We start from the raw sequence: 18639 nt of genomic DNA, 5'->3' as shown, positions 1-18639 counted from the left end.
CACTTTAAATAATTTCATATGTCCAGTTATAAAATACTGAAGTCTTCAGAATTATCCATAGGCAACATGTAAAAGACTCACTGAATTTCTCTCTGCATTTCCATCTAGATGGAGGTTCTGACCTCATTTTGATGCACTCATCAATCACCACCCCCCCCAAACTCCTAGAACTAGGCACGGCCTGAGTTCATCTTGCTTCTCTATCATGGGCTTCCCTAAACAATTCCAACAGGAGAGTATCTAATGTGCTTAAAAGGTTACAGATAAAAAGTATTCTATAAGTAAGCTTCTTCAGCAATTCACTCTCATTTAAGTCAGGCCTTTTCTGCAAAGAAAATGGTCTCTTTCCATAATAAATTATTAAGCTCAGGAATAGCCTGTTTTAGCTATTTTCAGCTCATCACCAATCCCATTTTATTAAACTTAATTCAGATACTTTTACAAAACTCTTATTAAAATAGTGCATCTTGTGTCTGGCCATCAGGAGTAGAAGCAAGCCACAGAAAGGAGAGAGGGGTGGTGAGAAATGATTGGGAGATACAGACTTTGGGGTCAGAATAGGAAAAGTTTTACATATCCAGTTTCCTTAAATACCACACCAAAGATGCTGAGCTTTAACAAGACTAAAAATTATTTGGGGGCACTCAAAATTAGTAGGTAAGATAGTGACAAGGTCATATTTTTTTCACCCAGAAGTATAATCTCCACTGGAAGTACTTGTCAGAGGAAAGACGGAAGCAAAAACAAAAGAAAAAATGTTATCCTATTTCCTTGATTTTAAGAGCTGGTGTTTATCGGAAGATACACAATGCAACTCATTATAGGCTTTGGAGTACAGAAACAAAGCACATATTCATTGACTCAGAACGTATACATTGATTCCAAGATGTCACTAAAATTTTGAGTTATTAAAATATCAATAAGAGTAATGTTTACGGATTAAAATAAATAAGCAGCTTTAAGGCCAGCAATGTAGCTCAGTGGTAGAGCACTTCCTAGCATTGTAAGGCTCTAGGTTCAATTCCCAGGAAATATATGCACAAATAACTCAATAAATAAATAGCCCCAGAATCCAGGCAAGCAGCTGGAGTGATCGGCAGTGATGACAAGAAAGGAGAAAGAGTAACAAGTAATAAGTTGAAAGTTATCCTGGATAGGAAACCTATGTCTCTTCTCTTCCAGTTACTATACACTAACTGTTTAAACTTTCTAAATTTAATCATGATATCTGAAAAGAAAACGTTCTTATCTGAACAAAACCCTGGAGAAGATGGTTGAGGATGGAACTAAAAAGACTAGTTTGAATACAAACAAGGATTACAGTAACATGCTAAACACATGCCACACATTGATCCAGAACCCAAAACATCTAGATGTAAGTAAACAAAAAATTCAAGACATCCATTTATGTTTCCTCCCACAAAATGTGAAAAACAACAAATAAAATACAATAAATGCCCCAAACAGACAAACCTCTCATGTATTTTCAAATTATTACTTGGCCGTAGCAACCTCATTGCCAGAATCCTAACTCTCACAAGGGCATTTTCATTCATTCGGTTTTTCTCATTAATGACCTTTCCAGGTCTATGGTAACCTTGGTCTTCATGCTAGATTGCATTTTATTTTCATATGCTCTTTTTCTGTCTTCCCAGTGTCTGTTTCGACTTGTTCACATGTGGATTTATTTTTTCCAAAGTTATTGTGATGGTTCTCAACTACATTTTCTTAACTTAACTTCAACACTCTAAAGCAGGGGTTGGCATACTAAGGCCCAGGAGCCAAATCCTGCCCATCATTCTTGTGCAAATAAAATTTTACCAGAACACAGCAAGGCCCATATGTTTACATAGAACATATGACTGCTTTTGCACTAGAACAGCATAGTTGTAGTTGCAACAGAGACCCTCTGCTTCCCCCAAACCTAAACTACTATCTACAAGTTCACAGAACAAGCTCTATGAAAAAAGTTAGGCTCCTTTTCCTGAGTGTGAAAAGTTCACTGCCATTATGAAAATGAAGCTCTGCTTTGAAAAGTGACTAAATCCAGTTTCTGAACTTCTCTTTCCTAAAAATCCATTACACTGGTCCTCAATCTCAGCTGCACAGAATTACCTGGCGAGCTTAAGAAACAAAGCAAGGAATGGGAATGTAGTTCTATGCTAGCTCAGTGGCATGAGAATGACCCTGGATTCATCCCAAGTACCGCAAAACCAAGGCACAACAAAAAAACTCAACAACCACTACCAAGCAAAACTCTAATACTTAGGACACACTCAAACATATTAAATAAAAAAGTAGAATGGAATCTATTTCCCAGTATTTTTGAATTTTCAAAATCTATTATTTTGCCTAGATTCAAGTTAAAATTTTTTAAGCTTTCCTTGAAAGAAAATACCATAACTTCCTTCAGTAGTCCATTCTAGGTGAGCTGCTCCATAAAACATTTAATAATATGCTGAGCTATACATTTCCCTAACATTTGATAATCTGCATGACAAATCCATTTTATCAATGGCAAACCAGAAGCTAACAGGAATTAAGTAGGTTGCAGAATGTAAATAAAGGGAAGACCCAGATGGATGAAATCTGTCCAACTTCAGGCTGAGTCTTTCTATTAGATCAAATTAGTTGCTTATAATTATTTTATATCCAGTTTAGAGAGCTACTCTATCAGCTGAGGTCCAGGGAAATATATCAAGTTAGACATACAGACTATTTATAATCAACTCATACCTTTAAAGTACATTTATTTGCTGTTATTTCTGACCACATCTTTTGAAACTTGCTACACTTCTCGTACACTTGCCTTTCCACTCTAATTGACTCAACTATCTTATTTGGACCTTTATGCTTTTATCTCCTGAAATGATACATCCTTGGGTTAATTTTAATTAAATGACTTCAGCCTCACCCATAGGAATCATGGAAGGACATTAGAGCCCCTTATTTATAAAGGTCCCTTGGGACAATCATAATGGGACCCTGCACCACAAATTCCAAGCTACACCTAACTCCAGATCTTGACAGGCTTCCAGTGACCTACTTCAGATACCTCAAGTCATGCTTCACGTTCAAGCTGACATTCAATTATATTGTTAGCTATTCAGAAGAGATTTGAAAAAAATATTATTTTTAAATGACATGATTGTATACAGTATACAAGCAGGAAATTAAAACAATGACACCTCAAGAAATTTTTCCTCATAGTTTCACATTTCTTGGCTTTTGCTCCTCTAAAATAGCCCAGCTCTCAAATTTTTAATGATCCCCTTTAATCTCAGAGACATGAAACTTACATCACTGAGTTGTTCTAAAATATTTGTCTCCATAACCCCAGATATTATATTACATTTAATAAAGTCTAATATCATGCCTGTTTTTTGGACAATATGAATCAAAAACCAAAGCAGTAATGTGAAATTCATCTTCCAAACTTTGTTTTTGTGATCTGGTTCTAAAATGTAAATCAACCTAACTTTTTAGCCAACCACTCAAAATATCTATCTTCCAGGTAATTTGTAGAATTGATTGATGTATCCAGAATTGTGAACTGAAGAAGACTAGCCACATGAGATGAGTACTGAAAAGAGGATACCTTAGACAAACAGTAAATTTGGGTAATCGATCCCTTACTTCTCCAGTCAGAGTTTAAATAAGTTCTTCATTTAGAGGAGCTGCAGGTCCTTGTTCAGTCCAGATGCTCACAAATTTTTGAACCATGAAATCTACCCTCCACCACCACTGATTTTACTTTAATGTGACACCACAAAACATGTTAAGTAACACTTTGGGAAAATCCATCTGAATAGTTCCCAAGGCACAGCTCTGGGCTTGATCCATCTCAGTCTCTAGCTAAAATTTTTAAAGTAAATTTTTGGATTTTAAATTAAGAATGTCTAATAGTAAGTATATTTTCTTTAATTACCATGGGAAAGTTAATTAAGATTAAATGTAAGTTTATATAATGTGCCAGTATTTTTTCAAAATACTTCTTCCAGGTATTCTTTATGTTCTAATTTCAAGTAAAGTTTCTATATTTTTTATATAAAAAGTATTTTTCATATATATTTTTAAGAAATTCATAGTTTTTTAAACTTTGGAGTTGAAAAATGTTTGCCTCACCAATTAAAAACTTTGAACATTCATTTTTCTATTTCATATGATACACAAATCTTTCTATGCTTATTTCTTAAACTTACTGTCACAGACCTGCTTTTACACAAATTCCACACTTAAAACAAATAGCATGTTGAAAATACTTCTAAATTGTTATGAGTGACTATATGCAATAAGAACATATGCCATTCAATCAGAACCTGGGCTAAAGTAATTTCATACATTAGAAACAAGTTTCTTGAAACAAATTATAAAATTATAAATCAATTTCTTGCCCAGATATGCAAAGGTATGACCTAACCAAAAAGTAATTAATAACAATAAGGTCTTATTCTGTTAATTTTATTGCTAATTTTAATTTAGAATGAAATTCTAAATTTAATTTAAAAATTCCCTTAGAATTTTGAAATGAAGGCTATTTTAGACAACTCTGCAAACATAGCTTACACAAGGTAACTACTGTTGGGTATGTGTTATTGTGGCACACAGCAGTGCCAGAATAATATGTAGGGCTAATAAAACGCATGAATCTTTAAACCAACCATATATATGAAAGAAAATAATTTTAACAGATGTCTCATTTTTAGTTTTAAGTTTCATATTTAGTTACATATTTTGGTAACTGTTTGTTTTTTTTTTTTTTAATTATTCTTCCAGGTCAACACCTACACCTCAGTTTAATAGAAGTTAAAAACAAACTTCTATAGAAAGCAAGAAGCTGCCCATTTATGACAAGAGAGCAATACATATGCAAGTGTATTCCTCAGAAGTACATCATTCACTGAATCTCTGGAACTGGAAACTGACCATTTTGAGGGGGAGGACTGTGTCCTTACTTCATGTCATTTAGGAAGATTGCCATTTTAAAAGCTGTCAATTACATAAAGTTGGTAAATACATTAAAAATAATTAAGCTCAGGAAAAATTTCTAAGCAATGATGGTCTTTTACTAAAGACTAATTAGATCACTACTATAAATGATACGATCTCTCCTGGAAATCTTTAAAATTAGACTTGATTTTGATTGGTTTTGGGTGTATTAGATAAAGAGATGGAGAAAATGAGCATTCTGCCTCACTTCCTCATACAAATTAGTAGGTATTATCCACATTTTGTTCACAAGTTATGAAAAAAGTCAAATATTATCTTATCTTACAAGTGCCTTTATTTTCTGGGTATAAAAGAACTCTATATATTGTTCACATTAGCTTAGTTTTTGTTTTCCCTTTATTCTTTGATCTCATTATTTCCAGTTTTTACTTTATTGTAAATTTGAGAAGAAATGCAACAGGTACAGTTCACAGATGAATATTATTGCATTTTGTAACTTTTAAAACAATGGATGAATAATTTAGTTGTTTCATAGGAAAGTGTGAAAAAATATACTTCACTGAGTTTCAGTATGCTCAGACTTTCAAAATAAGTCATGAATCAAATTATTCTAGGCCATTTATAGAATAGCTTCTCTAGGCTACTTTGTAGAAGAGTTTTCATGGTTTATGCTTTGATATACAGAGCTGCTGTTTTTTATTTTTTTATGTGCATGGATAAGCATTTTAATAGTGAAATTAATGGAACCTTAATGATGATTTTCCCTTTAAATTTATACTCTCACAGAGAGAGTGAGCATACAATTCATGTGAGTTCATTAAAGAGAAGTTACTACTCATTTTAGACAAAGAGCAATAAATACTAAGTATTTTAAATGATAAATAGGGCATTATTTCACATCTGAGACATTTCAATTTAATAGAATCCTGGCAAACCAATTATTTCTTTCCATAAATGCTATTAATAAGAGGAGAAAAAACGATTATATCCTGCACAGACTTTTATGTTTCTTTATCTTCAGACTCTTTTAAATTTTAGATAAATATTAGATAAATAATCCAGATTTTTAAAATCTATGCCACATGAATTAAGTAATAAGGAATTAAATATAAAATGTAGACATTTCATTGTTCATGTACATATATGTATATGCAGCAGTAGTGTTTCAGAGATTACATTAAGTTCTGAATATGTATAAAAATGAGTACACATATATGTGATGTATGTAATTGACAGGAGCAATTGAGCAATCGTCTTCTTAACTCTAATGAAACCCACTGGTTAATTCACATGAAAGTTACCTTTTATAAAAAAATTAAATGATTTTAGTGAACATTTAGAAAGTGTGTACTACATTATAGCCTTTAAATCTGACGGCTGATGACATAAATTTTCTGATGATGATCAAGCACATACATGGTGGAGCAGCTGTTGCCATGTGAGACAAGCTGAAGCATCTATGAGTTTCAACGAGTGGAGAAGGCTCTTTTCCTGGCATGACTACCAATGGTTTGTGAAGGACAATAGCAAGTACCTAACGTCTAGATTGCACATAAAAATAAAATCTTATTTAAACTCTAAAAAAAATTCTGTGGGAGAGAGAGAAGATAATTTAAAGGTCAAAGATAACTAATGAACTCACATGCTGAAAGGTCTATTCCTAAAATGGAATAGTGTTCCAGAAAATCCAGAAGTTGATTTCAAACAAAAAATATCATATTTGAAAACACTTATTCGTTTACAGTATTCTATAGTAAAGTTTTCCATAAAGTTACTTTCTTGGTTTTACTGAGTCATTTTTCATCCTTCTGGAGCCTTCTTATCAGAGTCTGAGAGGTTTTTACGTTGCAACATGGTTAGAAGTTTCTTTACTGATGGGGCAATATTAATTGTGAATAAATGAATTTCAAGATGATTTTGGATTTCAATTAGTTTAATTACATTAACCATTTTTATATGAGAAAGCTAAAACCTAAGAGTTGACTTCATACAATTTATTTTTATATACATCGTTCAACATTAAAAATCCCCACAGACTTCCTGTTTAAAGAGCAACACCGCTTACAGTTTTGTCTTTTTTTCAACTTTCCAGTGAGGATTACTTTAGAGCTTACACTTCACATTTTAAAGACATTGAAATAGAATAGGGGCTTCTTACTTCCCTTTTTTTTAAAGGTAAACAACACAAAACACCTTATTCATATTGAATTTAGGAACTTATAGTACATACTTCTTTGATTATGGTTATGTAAATTTTGCTTAAAATAACTATCCTTTGTTTTTTACCTATGGAAAGACATTAGCTTAGCTTTTAAATTTTTTTGGTAGTTCTTCCTATTACATATATATATACATATATGTAATAGTATATATATGTAATAGGATATATATACACATATATATGTAATAGTATATATATACACATATATATACACATATATATATTAATTTAAAAAAATTCCACATCTTAAATAGCTCATGTTGAAGACTTACCATGAAAAGTGGAAAAAGAAGTTAAAAAATAGTAAATAAACCAACAAGAGAGTTCACTATGGCATAGCTTAACTCTACTTTTTCTCCAAGTGACCTCAACTCATTTCCAGTCCTTTTCTAATATCCTCACTTAAGGCTGATTCACTTGTCTTTCTTATTAACTATTCAATCTTTCCCACTACTATGACTTTGCTCACCTCAACTAAAGGAAGTACAACCAACACCTAAATCAATTTATGGCACTCAGTCTTCCCTTGCAAATGCCATGCTTTTCAATTTATGATATTACAGTATGTTTTTCAAATTTGTATATTTATGAAACCAATAGACAATTTGATAATGTCTTTCTTCAGTAACAGAGACTTTATTTTGTGTGCTACATCATGTAGGCATAGTTGTAATATTTGCTGCAACTGCTGGTCCTAGTAACAAGCAATAACCAAGGCAGGTGTTCTCTCTTTTCCCTCCATCTTTGGCTCTCATAGCTCCTAAGGGCCTCCTTTTACCATTTGTTTTCTACTATTCTGTCTTGTCACTGATTTGCATGTGGCTCCATCCTAGGAACCCCAAAATAGAGATCTCAGCAGAAAAATTACATAATCTTTAAACTCAGGTGACCAGGTTTACTACCCCATTTCAAAACTCCTGGAGAGAGAAAATTGGGTTTGTGAATCCTGGGCCAGGAACCAACTGGGATGAAAAAGCTGATGACTCAGACCATGAGCAATGCAATTTCTACAAGAAAAAGGCAAGGCAAGGAGAAAAGGCCAGTATCCTTGATATACCTGCACTTACAGAAATAATGAAACATATAATAGAAAATAGAGAAGAACTTAAAAAAAAAAATCTGTGTTTGTATTCTGTATGCACTTTGTCAAGTATTTTTAAACAGTGCTCTGCAAGGTGCTATGAAGGTGCTTTGGGGTTATCCAGAGAAAGTAAGGTAGTCAGCAATTAAGGGGAAGTTGAACGGGTGAAATGATGGTCCCAACTTCCCTGAGCAGCTCAGAGGCTCAATGTTATGTCCAACATACCCTATTAAAGTAATAGATAAACTTGCCCTTAAAACAAGTCATGCTTTTAAAAAAACATATTTGAAAACCACATTAAATGATTCCTTTCTTAAAGCTGCTATGACTTTTTATCAATATATCAACACTCACGAGGTTGAGATCGAAAGATAGTTGAACCTGGACAGCTGAGTGTTAATGTAAGAGTTAGTGCTGGAATTGCATGCTAGTCCTTCTGATATTAATTTCATATACATTCCACAGGCCAGATACCCACTAATACTCATTAATGGCATTAATGAGATGTGACTATATAGATTGCCTTGATTAAATAAGGTACAAATAAGATATTGAATGTATATTTTTATACATTGCAAAAGGATGTCTAGAGAGTTCATAACTAAGTTGTAATAATAGATGCTGATGAAATAGAATTTGCAGAATTCCATAAGTACCCTCGTACTGGAATATTCATATGCCTTGCAGACTTAACGACCTCTTCAAACTTTCCCATACTTTCTTCAATGGAACAGTTAATATTCTTCTTGCTAAAGGATTCAGATGCAGCACCAAAAACTGATATCTCAGTGGCTCCAGCAGCAACCTGGAAAATACAGTTTAAAGCCGAAAGTGAAAATTTTCAAAAGTATAAATGATAGCAGAAGAGTATAAAAGTATGCTTATGTTACCATTTCATTTGAAATTTAAAACTAGAATCCTCTCATCCTGCCACACATACTGTTTTGAAGTAGAAAAACTTCTTAATAACAGAATAATTCTTCAAACTAACACTCGTACGTCTATGAGGCACAGAAAACACAGTGATGATGTTCCAATTTAATTTTGCCTTTCAACATGTTATCCCAAGAAATACTTCAACCCTAATTATGGAAAATACTTGCACCCCAATAAAACCTTTATTTTCCATGGAAAACATTATTTTCAAACCAATTATTAAAATAAAGGATAGAAAACATTTTGTTTTTGTTTTTCTTCTTTTCTTACAATCCAAGAGAAAAATATTTTTGTAATTCATGTTGGATTTTGCCCAAAACTTTCCTCCCGACTCTTAACCCAGCTTCTATTGTTTTGTATCCTGACTGCTGCAAGCACACTCTTGTGTGTCTAAGACTCTAATCTTCCTGCCAGTTTTTTATTTTTATTTTTTGTATGAGGGATTGAACTCAGGGGCACTCAACTACTGAGTCACATCCCCAGCCCAGTTTTGTATTTTATTTAGAGACAGGGTCTCACGGAGTTGCTTGGTGCCTCGCCATTGCTGAGGCTGGCTTTAAACTCGGGATTCTCCTGCCTCAGCCTCCCAAACTCCTGGAAATACAGGTGTGCACTACTGCCCAGCTAGATTTTTTAAGACCTTCTGCTCATGCAGCACTAGTGCTTTGCCTAGGTTTCCCCTAAGGGGTCTGATCCCCTTCTAATACATTTAAAAAAAAAAAAAAAACTGTCACCTTTTCCCCAACATTAAAAAAAAGTAGTTTTATGCCTCTATCCAAAATAAGTTTAGGCCCTCTAAAATAAAATGGCTGTTCATTGAACACCTACTATTCACCAGTACTGACGTTTGCACTTTGCAGGTCATTTTTGTAATTCACTGACAATTCTGTAAACTAAGTAAGATTATGCCAATATTGTGGCGCAAAGAAACTAATTAGCAAGCATAAGCTCACATAGTTAGTCAAATTCAGGGAGCTGCATTTTAGTCCAAACCTGGCTGACTCCCAAGCCATCTGTTCCATCCCAGGGCTTGCCCTCTACTCTACCCTGAGGATTCTTCTCAGTAACTTTCTCAAGGTGGAAGATGGCAACATGCACACATTCTTCAAATGCCTCTTTCTTTATAAACAAGTAATCATATCAAATAAAAGGAAAGAAAAGATAATTGGTTCTAACAACATATACACACACAGGTAATACACTAACTAGGATTCCACGACTTCAACTTTATCCAATACAGTCTCAAATGCAGAAACAAAAACATTCTTTAACACTGGAGTAGACATAGCAGAACCACTGCAATAAACCCAAGTAAGCACAATATAGTAAGTTTCTGCTTGAAATTGGAATGGCTCTTCTTGTATGTATATTATTTAAAGCTTCCACTTAAAACATAAATCCCTAAATCACACAGGATTGGAAGAAAAAACAAAGAAGAAGAAAATTCATTAGATGTACATACAATGAAAAAGTTTAACTTTGCCTAGAGGGAGGAAGCAACAGAAACAAAAAATTGGCCAAAGATTTTTGACAAAATACCCATCAGTAATATTAATGATTATAATATTTTATCAATAAATGTTTGAGTTGTACTCTGTATTACCTACTTAAGAGGAAGACAAAAAATACACTCTCAAAATATTCATCACAATGGAGAGTTTTACTTACATATTTTATTTCTGTTGTTTTAATGTTTTGATTCTTTAATCTTCTTGAATGCTTAAATTGAAAGAGCCAATTACGTAGCACTTTGGTCTCTAAAATGCCAAGAGGGTACTGATCTCTATGCATTCCTGTTAGTATATTAGTAGAGTACTTACATAGGTTAAGTTAATTACACATGACACCATTTTAACTTTGTAAAGATTTTTTTAAACAATTAAGGACATGTAAATTTTAGAAAAATGAGTATCACACTTACAGCACGGTGAAAACCCTGAAGATTAGGAGTAAGGACAGGATATCGAACTCCTGGATATTGATTAATGCCTTTCATCACTTCAGTGTGATCAGCCATCTTAAATACATAAGAGTTATATTTCAATATGTAACTGAATACTAGATCAAACATGTTCTTAGATTTTCAGGTAGGTTATCATTACATATGCAAATAAACACTACAAAATAATGTTTGAAATAATAAAACTATGCCAATATGTGTCATAGGTATATAATGACTGGATATGAGTTTAATTAATTCACATAATAAGATCTGGCCACATGAGTGATGACAGAGTCTCAGGAACTTTCCTATTTTCCTTTGACCAGTGTTCACTCGGCCAATACTTATTCCCTATCATTCTGTATAATTTAATAGTTCAAGCCTCAAACATTCCTGATAGTGGGGAGAGTATGAAAGGCTCTGTGCTATATCTTTACCTCCACAGGAGAATTTTATGACTAAACATCTTCTAGTGCATGAAATTTTACAATGTTTAGTAAGATATGAATTATATATGTCTATTGGAATAACTTAACAAAGTTCAGCTATGTTATTTCGTTAGCACAGGTGTTTCAGTTAACAGTTATAATGCTTAATATAGTAAAATCAAAGAATTAATATATTTTTGCTTCTTCTCACAAGCAAAAAATAAATGCAATAGAGGAAATACCCATGACAAAAATTTAACCCACCCTTGTCAAGATTTTATTTTCTGAATCTCTTAAAAACTAAACTTTGATCGAAAATATCCAATGGGCAAAGTCTATCAATTACTCTATTAAAGCAATCAATGATAATCAGATCCCATGATCAACACAAAAAATTACAATTTACATAAGTATTTCATATTTCAAAATATAAAACTATGCATGAACTGTATATATATATATATATATATATATGAAATAATAAATGATGGAATGTATAAAAAATAAACTGGAGAAAACCTTGTAAACTTATACCAAACAAAAACTGATATCCTTACTACGGGAATGGAGAATGAAGACTATTGTTTTATCTCTATACATTAACTTCTTATAATGAGCACATAGTATTATGAACTTTAAAAACACAAATTAACTAAAGCATAGTGGTTTTCCTTAATATATGTATACATATTTTATATTTAGTGTGATTCGTCTATTAGCCTTCTCAACTCTTAGTTAAATGCCAGCAGACTTAAATTAAATATTTTGAATGATTATAATTTGGATTAATTAAATACATTAAGTATATTTTTAAATTTAAATTAAATATTTTAATATGTAAAATAACCTCTCTGGTTGTCATTTTCCAGGCTTACTGGTAAAGAAGATTGCTCCATTCATTCAATCCAGACACGCTTATATATGCCTAACATGTGATTCTTGATCATTTATTTCTAAGGTAACATATTCACTATCGCCCCCCCACACACTATTATATCCTTTCCAAAATATATAATGGCTACCATATCCATTCATTTATGATTCATAAAAGCCAAATCTCTCATTTCATTTTTAATCTCATTTGATGTTAACTCAGATGTTTACTGAGCATCTACCATGTACAAAACCATAAGCCAGATCCCATGGGAAAAACAGACCTTATTTTCTGTGAGAAACTAAAGTCCTATCACTGCAGTCATTTACAGAATAGTTGTGGAGATAAAAGAGATATACATGGAGAATTAAAAATCCAAAGGAATATACTGGTTGCTAATGAAAACACATATAAGTTTGGAAAGGGGAAATACTAGTATGACCTATCATGAACATTTAAAAGAGAATAGGGAGTACAAACTGAAGTCCTTGATTATAGCATATTATAAATTTTATAAAATGGTCATAATAAGTTTTCCAGTCCCACATACTCTTCCAGGTTCTCTCCACTGTCAATCAAGTGGTGTATTCTATTTACTTCCCCCGCTGGCAGCTGGGTGGGCTGTGATTGTTCCAACTAATAGTATACAGTGGAAATAATACTATATGACTTCTGAAGCTAGGTTATAAAAAAGGATATAACTTCCATATGGCTTTCTATTTGGGGAAATTCACTGTGGAGAAATCAGCCAACATGCTAGGAGAAAGCACAAATTTGCCTATATAGTGAGAGCATCTGAAGAGGCCTCCTGGAGAATCTATGTGAGGAGAGACTGAGGCCCTGAGATAACAGCTATTATCATACCCTAGATTTGTCACTGAAGTAACCACCACATAACATTGACTTCTGAAATAAGTCATGCAGTTGAGATCCTAGACATTGTAGACCAAAGACAAACTGTTTCCCTGTGCCTTATTCAAATTCCTAACCTACAGAATAAGTAAACATAATACATGCTTATTTATACCACTAAGTTCTCAAGGACTTCATTACATAGACATAAAATTTGGAATTCTGAAAAATGGATAAGACTGGAAAAGGATGGATGAAAACAGCATTTGGCTAGAGAATATCACTGGTGAATAAGGGATGAGATTATAAAGATGGAAGGCTTACATTGTGACACATCTTTGATGTACATTCGCATTAATCTAAAGATTCCTAATTTATCCTGCAAGCAACACAAAGACATGGAGAGTCAGTGTTGAAATGGCACAGGACTGAAATAAAAGCAGTATTATAGAAGGATGAACCAGAGAGAGGTAAAGAAGTCAGTCTAGAGAGAAGGAGATGATTCTTAGATGATGATGAGATTCCAGCTTGTGGGAAATTTTGTTGAGAAAGATGACACTAGGAATAGAACCCTGAAGAAAAAGTAATAGAACATGGAGCTAATCACACGAAGGATTACTTGAAAATTCAATCCTCACTCTTTTATAACCTTCCTTTTAAATATTTGACATTTGTACAGATTTCCATACAGATCTTGATTATCCATGGATATCTCCTTGGTGCCTGATGCTATTTAGAGTGTGAATTTTCTCCATCTCCTTTCTGCCTTGCTTTTCTCTCACACTTGCTCTGTGTCACACACACAAATGAGCACGCATATGCAAATTGTAAGAAAATCAGAGCACTTCTTTATAATTTCAAGCAGAAAGAAAATAAGTTACTTTTAGTTTTAGCATGTTGAAATGAAGGAAAAAGAACAAAATTCTCTTACTAGAAAATAATGTTAATTAAAATTATTGTTTAAAATTAATTAAAGAAGTAACCTTAAACATTTATTGGAAACATCTATACTACCAGGATAACAGAAATGAATGCTCTGTCCCTAACCACATATAGATTAGGATAAAGTATGGCATTCTGTCCTGAATAGCACAAAGGGCAAAGCAGAAATTTTAATCTACAAGAAATATTGGTTATGTCAGCCTACAAGAGATTTTCCATTCTGTATATAATTTCATGAAAGTCTTGAATCAATATGAAGAACCTAACATGATGAAATAAACATAAATTGCTTTTCATAAATATTTCAACCAACAGAATGACGAAAGAGACATAATAATAACCATGTTTCCGCATCATAACAGCTGAATTTTGATAATCATTGAAGATACCTTCTTTTTATGATAAACACATTAAATAGAATCCAAAAAAATTTCTATTTTGTTCTTAAAAAAGTCACATAACGAGGTCATTTAGAAAATAATAGTATTCTGTCTTATTTTGTTTAATAAAGACAATAAGAAAATAGATTTAGGATATTCTAATAAGATATGATTTTATTATAAAGAATAAAGTAAAGTAGGTTTCAATTAAAGCTATAAAATCCTTGATTTAATTTTTTTTTCTTGGAGAGTTTATGTTATATTTCAATCTTGATGTTATTTTAATGTCTAAAGTTTAACTATTATTCAAACAATGGAACTAACTATTCCCTTACATTACTGGTTTGACATTTAATTTAAAAAAAAAAAAACTTTCTACATCTGGTTTGATTTAAAATATTTTTCAGATTTTGCTGTGGGTTTTTATTGAATAAAATGAAAAATCAAAACCCTCATGATTTGGATAGTAACATGTTTTGCCATCATCTGGATATAGTCTGGAAATGAAAATACCTGTGACTATCTATCCAACAAAGCAGGCATGCCATGGGTAATCAATTCCTTAGGCATTCACATGTTGATATGAATTCAAATAGTCACAATATTTATGCAATCCTTTATAAGAGTTTTAATGATATACAAAAGGCCGCAAGGATTAGAATGTAATAAGCTTAGAGTTTAGAGAATTCACTAACAACTAATAATATCATGGTGCAAGTAAATTTAAGTAGTCCATTTTATACATATTTAGACATCCTACTAACATTTTGTTATTCTCTGAACACTATAATCTCTCCTAAACATGTAGGCTTTCATTATGCTCCCCAGTCAATGGCAATGGCTAAATACAGATTGAGCATTGTTCATGAACAGTTCTCACCCCAGTTTCCTGAGATTAGTGGAAGTTCAAGATAATGCATATGAGTAAACAGTGATAAACAATGACAAGAGTTTCTCATGAGCTTTAAAAAGGCTGTAATATTAGAAGCTTTAATTTTTTTTGTAAATACTCTATTAACTTTACAATTGAGGGCATTTAAAAGTTAAAATATTTTTAAATATCATGAGACCATTAATTTTTAAAGTCTATTTCAATATTTAAATTTTCATTCATCTTAATATTTATTTATACACTTACAACTACTACCTAACAGGTGTAGGAAAATGAAGCAAATATAGTCCTTTCTTTGATATATGAACTAGTGAGGGGGCATATACAACGTGTGTGTGTGTGTGTGTGTGTGTGTGTGTACATTTGTATGTATTATATAAAAACATATACCAGAAGTACAAAATAATACATAACCAAGTCATCTGAAGTTCCAAAGAACATAAATCAGGAAACATTTTTCTGTATACTTCAAGCACACATAATAATACACCTTATCTATGTCAAATGTAAATAACCCAGGAGCCTATTTTTTAGTGGAACAATATTATTCATGGTATTTGAAAGTATTCCAAATTTTTCATTGAGCAAAGTTATTCAGATACATATATGTGTGTGTGTGTTTGTGTGAAATTCAATTTTATTCCATATTAAAATGGTAACTTTAGGTGCCCCTTCCACCCTGCCGTGCCAGAAGCTGTCAATCTACCAATGGCAGCTGCCTCCATAGCCCCCTCCATGTGGTAGCTTCCACCTAGGGACACCAGACAGGGCCTGGAGGCAGCCGCTTGTCATAGCACCACCTGCCACAGTGCTGCAACTTGGACCATATTGCCCAACACCACATGGCCATCCCTCACTGCCCCACCTCTGAAATAGTCGACTCTGTCTTGAGACACTTTCGCCACCATCTTGGGTTACATCTGCTGCTGCCATCACCATCTTAAGGTGGGGCAACTTTCATCTTGGGACACCAACCAGGAACTGGAACCTCAACATTAAGGTAATTACAGGTTTATTGTCACCACTGCCACAAACTTGGGACATGGCTGCTTCCATCTAGGGACAACAGTCAGGGCCTAGAAGACCATCATCAACCTGCCTGTAGGCTTGGTTACACCCCAGGTCACCCTACTAGGTGTGCTAATAGCCACCATCTTGCTGCAGAGACAGGAGAGAGCCTTGCACAGGGTTGGTAGGTTAGAAGAGGATGTGAGGGCATCTAGATCCCTGCTCACCCAGCCAGTCAGTCTGGCACCCGCCAGGTTCCCAGGGCCAACTCAGGCAGCAGTTGCTGGGACCCAACACCAGCCCAGTCCCTGGCTCCCTCCACAATCTGGCATCCACGGATCACCTGGTCCTGCCAGTTTGGCAATCAACAGTGCCCTTTGGCTCACCAATCCCCAGTCTCACAACCACCCCTTAATCACCAACCTGGCCCAGTACTTGAAGCTAGGTGGCTGGCCAGCAGTTCTCAACATCCAGTCCTTATCCACCCAAAACTGAATAGCTCTCTACAACAGGCCCACAGGTCCTTTCTCAGGACCTCCAGAGAAAGATATTCCTGATAGGAAAGTCAGCAAGGATGGGAAGGATAAATTCAGAAACTAAATTAGGAACCAGAATTGTGGGGTCCACAGGTGTTGTTAGGAACTAAGACCAGGTTCCTACATCACACAAGACGATCACAAAGGAGATTGCTGGGGTGCAATCTTCCAACAGGAACCAGTGACTCTGCCTCCAGGAGTTCCACCTTCAAGACTAAACCTCCTACCCTAGTATCCTTCACCATCATAAGGGTGAAATACCAAACTCTAGACAACTTCACCTATCAGATGAAAAGGGAAGCAGGGATGATACTGAAATTCAACAGAAAAAATTATTCAATTTTCCTTTGAGATTTATTTCTTCATTCTTTTCCCACTCTCACATTTGCAACATTTTTGAAACCAAGTAGTTTTCATCAATCAGGCTACTGAGGACTGAGATGTCTGAAGAGTATATTACAGTTTTGTTGTATATCTTTGATTGTTACATTTTTTCCTTTTTCCTTTCTTTCTTTCTTTCTTTTTACTCTATATATTTTGCTCTCACTTATCTGTTTCCTCAGAGTCTCTTTCTCTTTTATCTCCTGCTAACAACCAACTTCTTTTGATTCTACCTTCACTCTTCCTATGATCTAATACCTCTAGATTCTCACCTCCTACCTCATAAACATCACATCCTACACCCCCACCCCACCCTGGTTCTCTCTTTGTCCACCATTAGAAACTGTAGTCTCTTTTGCAAAGAGATCTATACCTTAAAGGTGAGATATTGGAAACCTGCAGGGACATTATAAGTATATAGGGTAGAAACTGTAATGCCTCAGATCCACACTGCTAGAGGGGAAGACACATGAACAACACACACAAAAAAAAAAAAAAATGGGAAGAAAGTGCCCAAATAAAAAAAAGATACTATAATAATAGAATCCATTGACATAACAATAGAAGAAATGTCAGAGAGGGAGTTCAGAGTGTACAGAGTTAAAGTAATCTGCAAAGTAAAGAATGATTTGAGAGCAAATACAGCAATGAAAGATCAATTCAATAAAGCAATGAGAAAGTATAGGTAGCAAAAGATTACTTTAAGAAAGAGATAGAGATTCTAAAAAAGAAAAAAAAAAAAAAAACAAGAAAATCCTGAAATGAAGAAAACAATAAACCAAATTAGTAATTCAATATAAAGAACCACCACAGACTACCTCAGGCAATGAAGACAAAATATATAATCTTGAAAATAAAGTTGACCACACAGTGAAGACGGTAAGAAACCATTAACAGAAACTCTTTAGAATTATGGGAAACATGAAAAGACCAAATTTTAGATTTATCACAATAGAGAAGGCACATAGATACAAACCAAAGGAATGCACAATCTTTTCAATTAAATAATATCAGAAAATTTCCCAAACCTGAAAAACGAAATGGAAAATCAAATACATGACATTTACAGGACACCAAATGTACAAAATTACAATAGATCCAAACTGAGGCACATCATAATGAAAATGCCTAGTGTATTAGTCAGGATTCTCTAGAGGAACAGAATCAACAAGAAGTATGATTAGATTGGCTTACATGACCAGAAACTGGATAGTCC

The 18639-nt window shown here is 33.7% G+C and overlaps 1 protein-coding gene across 1 annotated transcript in view; it reads right to left on the bottom strand.

Annotated features, from left to right (window-relative positions):
- The window catches only part of Hmgcll1 (3-hydroxymethyl-3-methylglutaryl-CoA lyase like 1), a 156622-nt gene that overhangs the window by 82237 nt on the left and 55746 nt on the right, over window positions 1–18639 (bottom strand). Inside the window, exons 4-5 of the mRNA XM_047558384.1 lie at window positions 11110–11205; window positions 8909–9057 (exon numbers count right to left, since the gene is read on the bottom strand). Of these exons, the coding sequence (XP_047414340.1) occupies window positions 8909–9057; window positions 11110–11205 (245 nt within the window). The remainder of the gene's footprint in view (window positions 1–8908; window positions 9058–11109; window positions 11206–18639) is intronic.

The sequence above is a fragment of the Sciurus carolinensis genome, chromosome 7, assembly GCF_902686445.1.
Source record: "Sciurus carolinensis chromosome 7, mSciCar1.2, whole genome shotgun sequence".
Lineage (NCBI taxonomy): Eukaryota > Metazoa > Chordata > Mammalia > Rodentia > Sciuridae > Sciurus > Sciurus carolinensis.
The sequence above is the reverse complement of the archived record's forward strand: the minus strand, read 5'-3'. Positions and strand labels throughout refer to the sequence as shown.